Source organism: Periophthalmus magnuspinnatus, chromosome 1 (genome assembly GCF_009829125.3).
Source record: "Periophthalmus magnuspinnatus isolate fPerMag1 chromosome 1, fPerMag1.2.pri, whole genome shotgun sequence".
NCBI classification, from domain to species: Eukaryota; Metazoa; Chordata; class Actinopteri; order Gobiiformes; family Gobiidae; genus Periophthalmus; species Periophthalmus magnuspinnatus.
The window spans coordinates 7,089,047-7,103,286 of record NC_047126.1 but is presented as its reverse complement, the minus strand read 5'-3'; the positions used below and the strand labels follow the sequence as shown (position 1 = coordinate 7,103,286).

At 39.2% G+C, this 14,240-nt stretch overlaps 2 protein-coding genes across 2 annotated transcripts; both read left to right on the top strand.

Moving 5' to 3' along the window:
• Positions 1–155: 155 nt before the first annotated feature.
• Positions 156–8,125, top strand: eri2 (ERI1 exoribonuclease family member 2). Its single transcript, XM_055224323.1, has 9 exons — positions 156–346; positions 811–869; positions 957–1,037; positions 2,108–2,235; positions 2,637–2,799; positions 3,858–3,958; positions 4,512–4,593; positions 4,667–4,755; positions 6,090–8,125. Exons 1-9 carry the CDS (start codon positions 324–326, stop codon positions 7,245–7,247), a joined length of 1,884 nt encoding a protein of 627 aa, XP_055080298.1. The 5' UTR covers positions 156–323; the 3' UTR covers positions 7,248–8,125.
• Positions 8,126–8,684: 559 nt separating this feature from the next.
• thumpd1 (THUMP domain containing 1) lies at positions 8,685–13,993 on the top strand. Its single transcript, XM_033982645.2, has 5 exons — positions 8,685–9,105; positions 10,364–10,538; positions 11,255–11,340; positions 11,881–12,043; positions 12,965–13,993. The coding sequence occupies exons 1-5, from the start codon at positions 8,902–8,904 to the stop codon at positions 13,273–13,275; spliced, it is 939 nt and encodes a 312-aa protein (XP_033838536.1). The 5' UTR covers positions 8,685–8,901; the 3' UTR covers positions 13,276–13,993.
• Positions 13,994–14,240: the final 247 nt, after the last annotated feature.

Sequence of the window (14,240 nt, the reverse complement as noted above, 5' to 3'; positions counted from 1 at the left end):
TTAATACATATTTTCATCGATCACATTTTTTCCGTAAATAAGCTTTATATTTCTTTTCAATTTATTTTAACAAACTTGTATCTAACTGCTTTTATTTTGAAAACCCTAACGGCGTTTTCACTTTGTTTACGTTACCTACAGATCCATTTCCGTTTATCACTGATCGATGAAACCACACGGTGTTCGTTTTGTTCAGACTGGCAGACAGAATGCATAGATCGTAGCAAACTATTTTAAAATCCAGCGCGGGTTTGCTCGTGAAGGATGAATGAACCGCTTCTAATGGTGTTGTTTTTGTCCGTTGCTTATAACGTGGGTCAGATATGGCTACAAAGCGATTAGCTAAGTATGTCCCGTTTTGCTCATCCGTGCTTTTGCTACATTTTTAGCTAGCATACAAACAACAACATGGATCTATTACAATATCAAAACAAACTACAAACCTCTACACCATGGAACTATATAATAAGATTTTATTATACTTAAATACTCATGTTCATGAAATGGTCAATTGATACTTTGCAACTGATGTAATGCCATCATGGGGGTGTGATGCTAACTGTAGGAACTGCTCTGTCTGAAGCTCTGTTACTCACATTACACTTTAATCTGTCATATATGCTGACCGTGTGCAACCAGGAAGTAAAATGATAAACTAAAATTACAAAATTAGAAAAGACTAGGCAATTTTTGTAAAATCTTAAATTTTATTATGTTCACTATGTCTTAGAGAAATGAGTAGTCTAACCTGACATGTGCACTTTTACCTTCCTCTTATCTGTGTTGCTTTCTGCTTTGTTTTCATCTCAGAGAACTGGGTTTACTGAGGCAACGCAGCAACTCCTCTGGCTCCAAGAAACTGGTGTCAAGTGAGTGAACTATTTTATTTTACTACATAAATAATGCTGAAGTTCATAAACACTGTTGGTTTTTTTATTATTATTATTACATTGCAGATCAGGTTTTTGCCTACATCATCGTCATAGATTTTGAGTCCACGTGTTGGAAGGAGAAGAACAACTATGGCCAAGAAATCAGTAGGTGTAGACAGGGCTTTCTACTAAAGCCAAGTGAACATCAGGCCAGTGGCGTCCAAACATTATTAAGATGTGTAGGCACACATCACTGTTGCTAGGCTACTGCAGTGAACACAGAAAACGAGACAAAGCCTGCACACTTTCTCTCAAACTGCACTGAATAGATGCAGTTTGGGAGTAGGTGTGCACGCTTTGTCTTGTTTTCTATGTCCAAACTTTATTCACACACAAAGCCAGGAGAAAGCTGGCAGTCATTCGGTCACATTGGTGCATTTTACGTGATTGACTGTGGGATCACACATGTATTCAGATCAATGTAATGGCAAGTCTAGGATAGGATGCTAACCAAAGCAGGTGTGTCCAAATGCAGCCCTCAGACCAGTTTTTGTTGGTCCTCATGCCTCCTGCTGTATTGGCCCAAATGATCATAGGTTGTACTTTATACTCCGAATTGAAATATTTAAAATATGGAGCTCAACAGTGACCACCCACTCCGGTTTCAGAAGTACATTTTCTATTCATTTTCCCATAGATTTACTGAAAAATTCAGATATTAAGAGTTCACAGAGGCTAAGCAGCTACGTGCTAACTAATACCCATAACGCAGTTGTTTTAAATCCAAAGAGCACATTCAACACATTAGTTACCACATAGCTGATTAGCCCTGAGCTATCAGACCTATTTATGTAGTTATTTTCTGAAAGACTATGGGAAAAATGAATGGGGAATTTACACAGTTGAACCCCATAAGCTCAATAACACAGATCACATTGTAATACAGATTAATGTCACAAGCTTTGTTAAAGGTAAGGCAGCTCTGTAAAGGTGTGTAAAATGCACCAATCTGAATGACCAACTGTAGTGACCCTCCACTACAAATATCTTTCAATATGTCTCCTTCAATGAAAAAGATTTGAACACCCCTGAAATAAGGCATTCCTTGACACTGTTTGGCTTGTTTGATTGTTTGCATGGTTCTCTGATATATATATTTATTCACATTGGTGCATGTATTTAGTGAATAAACCTCATCATACTTGTCCATTTCTTTCTTCTTGTCCTGTATCCAGTTGAGTTCCCTGCGGTGCTGCTGAACACCTCCACAGGGGAGGTGGAGTCTGAGTTCCACTCTTATGTCCAGCCTCAGGAACATCCCGTTCTGTCAGAGTTCTGCACTGAGCTCACGGGCATCACACAGGTATGTCTATGGTGAAGTCTCTCCAAAGACCAGTGGTGTGATCTACAAACTGACTTGGATTTAAGAGCAATCTAAGCTCATTATGAACTGTGGTATCAGGTGATTTCAGGATTTCACTACTAGACAAATATATATATAGATATAAGGCCACATGGTAATATAAAAGACGTAATAAGATTTAATGTTGAAAATCACATTCTGTTGTTTAAATGAAAAGTGTTATTATTATCATCATGGTACCAAAATCTGTATTGAGCATCAAATCTATTCCTTGGTATCAAAATCAAGTTTGAAATTTTTTCATTCTGACAGCACTAGTATGGGGTGGTGATAAAATGTATTAGGCCTAACCTCGGCACTCAGCTTGTGTATACCATGTTCTTTCTGGTCTTGTCCTCCAGAATCAGGTGGAGGCTGGGGTTCCTCTTCAGATCTGCCTGTCCCGCTTCAATCGCTGGCTCCAGAGGCTGCAGCATCAGAAGGGCCTTGTGTTTTCACAGAGACAGCACAGCACTGCTCAGCCCATAGAGGCTCCTAAACTCTGCACTTTCCTCACATGGTCAGGTAAGAAGTGGTCTTTTTGTGATTAGAGAAAAAATAAATACTTAATCCTCAAAGTAGCCACCCTTTGCTTTGCCGTCATGGCTGCAAACACTTGACCTTCTTTCAATGAGCTTTATGATGAAATCTCCTGAGATGATTTCCACTTCACAGCTATGAAGGGTCAAGAAATACCAAAAGTGCAAACCAGGATTCGAAGTAAAGGGTGGCTATTTTTAAGTTTGTTTTTTTTTATTTTGAGTTATTTTGAGTACATTTTTTGTGTACTACATTCCATATGTGTCCATTCATAGTTTTGATGCTTCAATGAGAATCTACAATGTGAATGTACGATAGAATTAAAAGAGTTATATGAGTTATATGGAATATTAGCTTAACAGGGACTAACTAACTTAGATGCTTTGTATTTAAGCTTTTTGATAGTTAGAAGCAGTTAACTTGTTGCTGTGACAATAGTCAGGTTGCTATTGTTATTTCATTGGAGATGGATATATTCATTAGCACTACAGCTAACCACTATTTTAGTAGTTGCCTAGTCGTGCATTTATTGTACATTGAGATTTGTTAAACACATTTTACAATACATTTTTTTTAAACTGTGACTGAAGGCTAAAAGGAAAATATTTATAGATAGTGTTTGTCGACTGATCTGAAGTTTGGGGGTTCAAATCCCGCTCCCTCAGATGAACGCTGTCGTTCACCACTAGTTCATGTGTGTGTACACTGGTGTATGAATGTGTGTGTGAATGGATGAGTGGTTCTTTGATGTAAAGTGCTTTGAGTGCCTTGAAGGTGGAAAAATGCTAAAAAATATATAACCATTTACCAACGTCTATTATTTATTTATTTTTTATTTTTTTTGACATTTAGATTATATAATTCTGTTCTCTTAAAACATATCTTGGCCTGTGTTTTACAGTCTGTATAGTCCAGGTAACAATTCCAACTAACAAAATACAACTATAATTATTTTAAGTACTAATCATTATTTTGATTCATCATTGGAGCCCTAACATTTATGGACATGGCCGACAGTATCTGAAGTGCAGAGTGTGTTTCAGACTGGGACCTGGGTGTGTGTCTGCTCTATGAATGTAAACGCAAACAGATCAACAAGCCCTCGGTGCTCAACAGCTGGATCGACCTGAGGAGCACCTACAGGGTGAGCCCACAATTTGTTTAAGATTGTACTAAAAGTCTGGCCCAGTTGTTCCTATTTTTTCTGGTTGAGTTATAGTTTTACTTCCTGGTTGGACACAGCCAGAAAATGACATGTAGAGGTAATGTCATAATTGTTACCAAGCAAGGGCCAAACTACACAATATTTATGATTAGACTAGCACAAATACTGCCAGAAAAAAATTGTTCCTTGCATGAAAATTGGATTCGGTGGAATTTTTTATGCTGATGAGTAGTACGCGGGAGTAGAGGGACCCACCCATAGAGATGGAGAACAGATCAGAAATTCTATGGTGGAATTCTACTGTTGGTGTAAAATTTTAGATTTCGTGGTTTATGGTTAATATCTCTGTAATTACTGGGCCTATCTGCATGCAACAAAAACTAGCAAAAAGTTCAACATCCTCCCAAAGACAGTGAGCCTCCCATAGAGTTACCTAGACCCTTCCCTCCATCTGAAACCATGACATTATCATATTCTAGATCATGAATGCAGCCTGTTAATTCTCACTCATCCTGGTGTTTGTGTCCCTCAGCTCTTTTACAACAGAAAACCCAAAGGTCTGAACGGAGCGCTGCAGGATTTGGGAATACAGTTTGAAGGCCGGGAACACTCAGGTTTGGAAATCCTTCTTCCCCTGAATATTGTATTTGACATGAGCAGATACTGAGTTAAAGTGTCCCTCCTCAGGGCTGGATGATGCTCGGAACACTGCACAGTTAGCTGCACGTATGATGAGGGAGGGCTGTGTGCTGAGGGTCACCCGCAGTCTAGACCGGGTGAGTGCTCTGGGAATAAAGACCACATAATGCTGCAGAGGGATCCACCAGAGGGAACCCTACCTATCCACATGTGCTCCAAATGCTGTCTCTGATTTTACTGTGTTTTAATAAATATTTATTCTTTTATCTTTTAATGCTATCGTACATTCTTAGTTCTCCACGTACAAATCAAATTGTGTTGGGGCAAAACAGGGTAGAGAGAGGAAAGCCTTTGACAGATTTTCATAAGATTGCTCTCTTGCTCTTGATCTTTTTAAGTAATTATCTAATAACTAAAAACCTATGCCTTCAGCAAATGAAATCATAATGAAAGACTGCTAATATCAGCAGGATTATTATGGGATACCTCAACATACTATTTCACTTTTTTAATCTTTTCTTGCAAATATATAAACTGCTAAATCAATTTTATATTTTAGTTATCTTAAAGGTGCACTATGTATTTCTATGTAACTTTTCTGTCAAAAGGTCTGCTACATGCTTATCCCCATGGAGATTTTATAGTTTTGCCAAAAATTTTCCTCAGTATGGCATTACACTACTAACTATGCTAACTATTGATATAGGTCAGTGATGGCACCAGGCCAAGTCACAGGTCAGTTCTGTGAAGAGATAACCCATGTTTTATTTAGGAAAAAAACACCTGTAATAGAATAAATGTAGATTTAAGTTTAATGCCATATGGTGGAATATTCCAGGCAATGCATAACATCTTGAATATAAGGAGGGGGCGGGCCCTTCACTAGAAAAGTTACAAAGTGCACCTTTAATGTTTTAACATATATTTTTCTAAAATCCTGCTTTTTGAACGATCAGTCATTGGAGGAGATGTATTGATGAATTTTAGATGTTAAGTAAAACTGAAATTGTGTTGTTGTACCAGACAACCAAAGTCAAATATTGAATCAAACTAGCTTTGAATGTGAAAATGTGAAATATTTCATTTTAAACAGTTTGGTGTGGTCTAAAGTTATTCCACTTTCCTTATGTATTCTGATCATCCTAATTATCCACAGTGATGGGTTTATAAGCACTTTTCACAACTTTCAGAGACCAAAGCAGAGTTATGCCATCACATGAAGCTAACAATAACTAACATGCTAACACATACGTCCTGATTCTGTATAATTAGATGCAGACAGTACACAACAGACTTATTTTGACCTCAAGAGCTGCTTATACAATGCATCTTTTCAGGGGCAAGACAAATTTAGTTCAAATACTTGGGAGTACAGAGCCTTTAACAGATGATCACAAGATGTAGGCATGATTATCAATTAATTCAATTTGTCTTCTAGCAACACTGATTGAATTTAATCTCCTCTCTTCAGATGCCAATGACTAACCTCAAAGCACCATCTGAACCCAAGACACCAGCTAAACAGAATGAAGTAAAGGACCAAGGAACAGCCACCACCAAACTCTCTTCCACCAGCTTTCTCAAACCAGGCTTAGACCATCCAAACTCCACTGTGAACCCAAGCTCAGTTCAAAGTCTAGTCTCACCGAAGACGCTCCTCAATGGAACAACTGTATTAAGAGAACCATGTCAGTCAACCAGAACCTCACCAAACCTGTCTGCAATCACTGTTAATATGCCTTCACACAGTTTAACCCCCAATACAGCAGGCTGCGTCCAATTTCTACCCCATTCACAACCTTTTATCACGGAGGGTTCTTTTGAGGAGCTAGTGGTGGAGAGTGAGGAGAGATGCGGTTCCTATGACGATGTGGTTTTGGACTCGGACGTTTCAGAATTTGAAAGGTCAAGCTATTCTTCAGATGAATCGGTCTATGTGTCAAAACCAATTATTAATACAACTGCAAGCATTAGCAAAAATAAACAAAATGCTAATCAGGAAGGTGGTTTGAAGCCAGAACTTGAGACATGTTTTGCTGTGCCGAAACCTGTAAGCAAACCCAAACTTAGCCATTGTCCATCAGAGAAAGGTCAGATGCCCTACAGCCTCCTAAACAAATCTGACACCAGTTTTAGATTAGCTAATTTGTCCAAGGCACAAGTTTTGGTCTCGAATACTCCAACTGTTCTTAAGCCTAAAACTACACAATCTTTCTCCATCTACACAGACTCAGATGATCCCGACTCCTCAACATCACGTCCTTCTTTCTCCAAAAGTGTCCTATCAAACTTGTCCGTCAACAGCTCCTTGAACAGAACCTGGGTTGGGGGGATGAGAAAAGGAGAGAGTCGGATCACCTCTCCACTGTGTGCATGTGGGCGCAGGGCTAAGAGGCAGACAGTGTCAAACGGAGGGCCTAACCAAGGGAGGGCCTTCTTCTGTTGCCCCAGGAGACGATCTAGCGGCAGGGACAGAGCGCCGAGCGGGTGTGGCTTTTTTAAATGGGAGTCGGCAGTGCTTAAAAACAGTAGTGTGGGGACAGCAGCTGTACAAAAATCGGTCTCTGTGTGTTACATGAACACTACAGTGAGCGGTCGGCAGCACAACAGTTTGAGGAAGAGCTTTTGAATAATGATATGGTGCTGGTGTAAGGGTAAAGAGCATAAAGAAATAAGCAGTGTCAAAGGTGTGATTGCTGGTTCAAAAGCACAGATCACGTGTGTCTTTGGGCAAAACAATTTCCACATTTCTCATTTGCAACATGAAGAGCACAGGGTGTATTTGTCAGTTTTACCTTTAGTAACATATTTATCAAGTCAAATTATTAAATCAAAATGGACAGAAAAAGTTACAGTTTAGTTTTTACATATTTTTTCCCCTTTGTTCACCCAACTTGATGATCCTATCAGGCTCGGGTCTACAGGGGTGCAAAAGGGTGCATTGCAACCTCAGTTAAAAATGTTTGCACCTTCAAAATAATGCTGCTTAATGGAAGTGTATTATGTTTTCCCCCCATTTGAATCTCAAATGCACCCTCGGTCAGTTCGGGCTGTAGTTGGGTCTACATACCTGGTCATGTCATATATACATAGGTTTACATAGGTATTCAATGAGAGGGGACCATTTCATATTAAAAAAGTCACTCAATGATAATCATAACTTTTTGTAATGGCTTCTTACTTTGGTCAATATTTTAGGCACGGTTTATAAGGATCCCTAATTATGTGAGTAAGATATCAAGCTTGACTTCAAATTGTAATATAAAGGAAACGTCATATGGAATGTGTCTTATTGTGTATAGTGTAAACTATTATTTAATAATGGTATTAATCTGTTTTGTCCATGTCTTTTGCTTCTGTGTGTATATTTTGAGTAGTAATAATTGCGACATGTGAGTATTCTATTTTAAAACATCTTTGGCCGTGGTTACATGTGCACTCAAAAGCTGATTACAGTAATATCAGGTTTTTGGACTATTAAGATTATTAAAATGACATGTGCACAGCTAAACCATGTGATGTCTTTCTCATCATGGTCCCTCTGATCACTCACATCAGATTTTGCAATTTACGTTTAAGTAATCTTAAAGGTCCAGAAAACACATGATAATCAGATTTTGGTGTGCACATGAACAAGGCCAATTTCAGGATAAGTAGGTTAAGCAGCCTAAAAGATCTGCTTCTTCATAATGGGTTCTCTGACTTAAACTAAAGTCCTTGTAAATTAAGTAAGTATTGTACTACACTCTGATAGTAAGTGTATCACATTGTAATGTCCTACACTATATATATTCGTTATTCTTTATACAGTCTATGGGCAATATACAGAAAAAAATAAATGTAAAAAATTGAGTCATAACCAATATACAAATTTGATACAGATTTTATCATTTCTGTCACCCCTGACTGAAAATGACTAAACTGTTTTTTATGTCGCACTCTCACGTGGCAGATGTCCAAAAATATATGTATGTGGCTAAATTAACCCTTAAATATAACTAATTCTGTGGCTGTGACTAAAACGCGCACATGACAGATTGAGGTAGTTTGACCCTCAGCCGCTGCCGTACTCAGAGCCAATGTTGTTGTAAAACTCGTTCATCTCCAAACCTCCAGAGCGCACGTGGAGCTGCTTAGAGCGCACACTTTTACGCATTTCCACAACATCCACGACTATCTATAACCAAACCTCCGTGCTCGCTGTAAGTACGAAGAAGAACCGCGCAGGGAAAAGCTTCAGTAGCCCGCGGTGGTGCTAGCTCTTTCGGCGGCTTCTTCGCGGCATGTCAGGCGGGCAGAGCGAGTCCAGGAAGCGGGGCAAGAAGCGCTATGGGGGCGGCCAGGGCAAGCGCTGGAGGGGATCCCGGGAGCTGGAGGTGGGCATGCAGGGCGTCCTCATCACCTGCAACATGAACGAGAGGAAGTGCACGAGCGAGGCCTTCAACCTGCTCAGCGAGTACGCGGACGTGCTCTACGGCCCCGAGAAGGTCAGCGCGAGCCCCACGGACATCAGGCTGCTCACCCTGTCTGTCCATGCAGTGTTTCAGTAGACTAGTCTCCATACAAGGTTATAAGCAAAAGGGATTTTCTATTTAAAGATGCACTGTGTAACTTTTTCGCCTCCATGGAGATGTATTGCTTTGCCTAGACAGGGCTCCACCGTATGGCATTAAAATCAGTCTACCATTTATTCAAATACTGGTGTTATTCTTGCTGGGAAGTGTCTTAAAAATGTGCGTTCTTACTGTGGATGTGGGGTAGCCTTTTAACAGATCTAGCCTGTAACTTTGCCCGGTGGACTCAGTTGATGTATCCATGGAGATGCCTGGCAAACCAATAACATATGTCTAAATGTCTGTGTCTGATCTACAGTCTTCCAGGTTTGATCCAAAAGCCAAAGTTAAATCTGCAAACAACTTAAGATAGAAACTGGTTCACCCAAAGGACAAAACCCTGAGTCATAAATAAAGTAATGTGGTCTACTCCATTCAGTGTAGTAAAGAGTGCAGTGAGCGTTACATTGGAGAAACTAAACAGCTGCTCTATAAGAGAATGTACCAAGACCATTGCGAGAGCTCCTCTGGACCCCAGTCTGCCGTACATTGCCATCTCAAAGACACTAATTAATCCTTTGAAGATAGTGAAGTTCAGATCTTAACCAGAGAAAAGAAATGGTTTGAGAGAAGAGTTAAAGAAGGATTTTTTGTTAGGAAAGACAATCCTTCCTTGAACAGGAATGGGGGCCTTAGACACCACCCATCTTCCATCTATAACTCCATCCTCAGACCCAAAGCAAACGAAGGAAACAAAAAGAGAACAATAGAACTACCCAGTAGAGTCCATTAAGCCTGAAATAGCTGTTTACAGTTTCAATGTAGTTAGCTCCTCCCTTCAGACAGATATAAGGCCATGTCCACCAGCAACTGACCAGAACTGAAGAAGCAGCTTGGATGGGCAGCGAAACGTCTTCACTCTAACAACATTTTGTCCAGTTGACTTTGGCTTTTATGATACATCTACATGGAGACAAGCAGGGAGCAGACTCCCCCCTGAAAAGTTACACAGTTCACCTTTAAAGAGGGGGTATTAGTTTTCTACCATGTTATGATGTCATTTAAAACATGCCTGAAGAGATTTTAGATGTTATAATGCATTTTTGAGAATGTTTTTTTCTCTCCTGAGCCCTAAATCTCACAATTTCTTTCTAAAACCCTTAACCTCTGATGTCCTTTCTCTTTGTGTTAGCTCCAGTCCACAGAGGGCAGCAGTGAGGAGGAAGAGGAAGAAGATGAGGATGTTGAAGCGGCGCTGAAGAGGGAGGTGGAGCAGCTCAAAGGTGCCCAGGTCAAACAGCAGAGACGTTTTCAGGCCCTGGAGAGTGGAGCCAACAACGTCATCTTCATCAAGACTCACAACCTAGGTCAGACTCACAAGCAGGATCAGGGCTGTGTTATAAGATAAGATAAGATATGCCTTTATTAGTCCCACAGTGGGGAAATTCCAGTAGCTTATTCTATTTTAATGAATATTTTGTTAAAGGGCCCATATTGTACTTTTTTTTAATACACATACCTGGAGTTGTGTTTTGTTTCATTCACACGTTTAACACACAAATCCTGCATATTTAGGCTGCAGTCTTCTCTCAGACAGAAAACACTCTGTTCCTCCTTGTGATGTCACCATGTGGTAATACAGGAAGTGCTCCACTGTGTTTTTAAGCTCCATACACCTTTACTAGAAAATCTGGATAATTTCAGACTGAACTAAAGGTAAAAGGTAATTGTTAACTTGAGAACTATCACAGCATGACATCACAAGGTGGAACAGAGCATTTTGAGCTTTGGAGATGTAGACAGGCTAATAATAAAGGGTTACTCAAACGTGTGAATCAAACAAGACACAACTTTGGGTGTGTTTTTGATGAGATAATAACATTCTAACATAGCTTGAAGCTCACAAATTTGCTTAATATAGGACATGACATGTTTTAACGGTAACTTGCGTCTTCTGGTGCGATATGTCTTATCAACTGTTATTCCTAGTTCTTGTGATATACAGATTGTAGCATTTATTGTGCAGCTAAAAATTAACCACTGTAGTTTGATCCATTTGCTGAAAAATAATTGTCTCTTGTAGAATCTGACAAATTGGTCCACCACATCCTCTCTGACCTCCACACCACCAAAAAGAAGAAGTCTCGTGTGATCCTCCGAATGCTGCCAGTAAGTCAGAACTTTTTTTTTGTCAATACATTATTGACTTAAAGCAGACCTATTTGGCAAAATTGCCTTTAATCGAGCTTTTAACCCTGTTATAGTTATTTCCCATTTATCCTCTCGATGCTGTATTTGGAGTGATTTGTGCAGGCTTGAACAATCTTTTGATTACCTATTTTCAAGATGTCATATTGCTGATCATCTCCCATTTTCATCGTTCTCGGTACACGCCCACTTCTCTGTAGGATTTAGCAGTGTTGTATCGTCACTTTGGTACAAATGGAAAAAAATCCTCTCTAGCATGATCTGGAGGTATCCATTGAAGGGACCGACTCTTTGGTGTGATGACGTTTACAGTGATATCAGCTCCCATTGTGCACTGCAGTTTTTTAACACAGATGTCAGCAGACCTGTTTCTATTTTAAAAGTCGTTTTGATATTGCAATTTAAAATGTCCAAATTATAACATAATGATCCACGGGTGTCATAGATTACTATATGACACCTGAGCAGACCCAGTACAATAAGTCCTCTTTAACTGTGCAGGTGACCGGAACGTGCAAGGCATTCCAAGAGGACATGTTAAAGTTCCTGAGCACGTTCCTGGAGCCCTGGTTCAAAACACCCAACGCTGCGTCCTACCAGATTGTCTTCAAAGCTCGAAACAGCAGCCACAACAAGAGGGAGGACATCATCAAGGCCATTGCAGGTAAATCAAATTCACATTTTAACATAATAAAAACTTGTATTAGTTTAGTTCATTTTTGAATGGTTATTTGGCCTGTATAGGGAAGGACCTGCAACCTGCTTGTCGCCATGGAGATGTTAGTGCTTTGCTTAAATTGTTCCACAGTATGGCATTAAAGTATCCATCTTGCATTTATTATTCTTTATTATCTATTATTCTTGCATTTATTCAATTACCATTTTTTTTTATTGCCAAAGAGAGACCTTGAAAAGCAGATATTCTGAGTGTGATCGTAGTCGCCTCTGTACAGACTTGACCTGTGATTTGGTGATGGCGCTCTGAAGGGGGGGTGATTTAACAATGCGAGTAAAGGCAGGGGAGACTCAAAAGCGTCAAAAACGAAACTAAAACTTATAAAACATGTTAATACATTGTTTTTGGCGAATATAGCATTTTCAAAACCATAAAAGTTAATACATTGATCTAAATATGTTATGTCTTATTAGATGTTTTAGCAGGAAATGCCCCCTTTTTTAAAAATGTGGAAAAACTGAACTAGGTCAGTTTAAAAGGTTTTAAGTGGTCCAAAGTTATTCCTCATTTACCTTATGCATTCGGAGTATCCTAATTATTCACCGCAATGAGTTTATAAGCACTTTTCACAACTTTCAGAGACCAGTGCAGCGTTTTGCCTGACGTTAAAGCTAACAACAACTAGCATGCTAACACGCACTCATCAGACAATAACAATAATAAACTTTTTTACTGGGGCAAGACAAGGTTTTGCTCAAATCTATGGAGGAAAAATCTTTGGTACAGGCCTTTTAATGCAATAGGAATCTTATTATTACACTATTCCCACACTGTTACATTAATGCGGAAAAAACAAACCATAGTATATGCAAATGACACTTACAAATGGTCTGTCGTTGTCTCTCACAGGTCTGGTGGGGAAGCTCAACCCGAAGAACAAGGTGGACCTGACCAGCCCCGAGCTCACCATCATCGTGGAGGTCATCAAAGCAGTGTGCTGCGTCAGCGTGGTCAGGGACTACACACTGTTCAGGAAGTACAACGTCCAGGAGGTGGTCAAGGAGGACACTGCCAAACCCGAGGAGACAAAGGAGGGGGAGACAAAGGAAGAGTCAAAAAAGGAGAAGAACTCAGATGGCACAGAGCATCCGGAGGGCGAGGACACAGCGGAGAACAGGCACAGCACAGACGAGCACACAGGCACGGCTGAGGGAGAGTGACTGAATCTTAAGGGGAGACACTACAAGCAACTATGTTAACAAAAACAAACAAGAAATGTAAACCTGTCTCCATGTTTGTGTTTTGAATGTCCCAAATGTGATTAATTCTGGCTGTTTTTTACACATAAAATGCCTTATTTTTATATGAAAACATTACACAGTTCAAAAACGTGTGATACATTTGTTTCTTATTTTTTATCTGAGTAAACTACATAAGAAGATTCAAAATTATCTCTAAATTGAACATTTTGTTCCTATTTGCTTGCAGTGTCTCACCTTAAGAGTGTTTTTTTAGTTTATTTAAAATAGTGTGAATGAAGCGTTTGTGTTTTAGATTAACTGAATGCACAATAGAATCAGCAGCTACTCCTCCTAGTGGTCAACAATAGAATAGCAGGAAATGGGAGGTCAGCATTTTTGTATTAATTCAGCTCAGTTTCAATAACAGATTTTGGATGTTCACTTATTTTGCTGTTTTAGAAAACATTAAGTAATTAAGTTTGTTTTGTTCAAATGGATTTGTTTCAGATAGTGTCATTCAAAGTAACTACAGTCAATGGAATAATCATTTCAGTTGTATTTTTTCATGCAAATAATTATGATTTACTTTTATTTTTTTATGACAGCCTTAGCATTCTCCACCTGTTTCCTGACATGGTCAAATGGGTCAGATTAAATCCATACAATAATAAAAATGTCCACAGCCCCACAAATAAGCAATGTACTGTTTCTAAACCTGTTTGTTTTCTTAGTTTACGTCACATGAGTTGTTTCAGTGGTAGCGTTGGGACTAGTGTTATGAAACTAAAATTTCAAACTCTATTTCGATATTAAGTACTAGACTCAGTACTCAATACCAATTCTGATGGCACAATGACAATTAAAAACACTCTTTATTAGGACAATAGAATGTGCTTTTCAACATTAAATAGTAGTACTTTATTTTATATCACCATGTGGCCTTG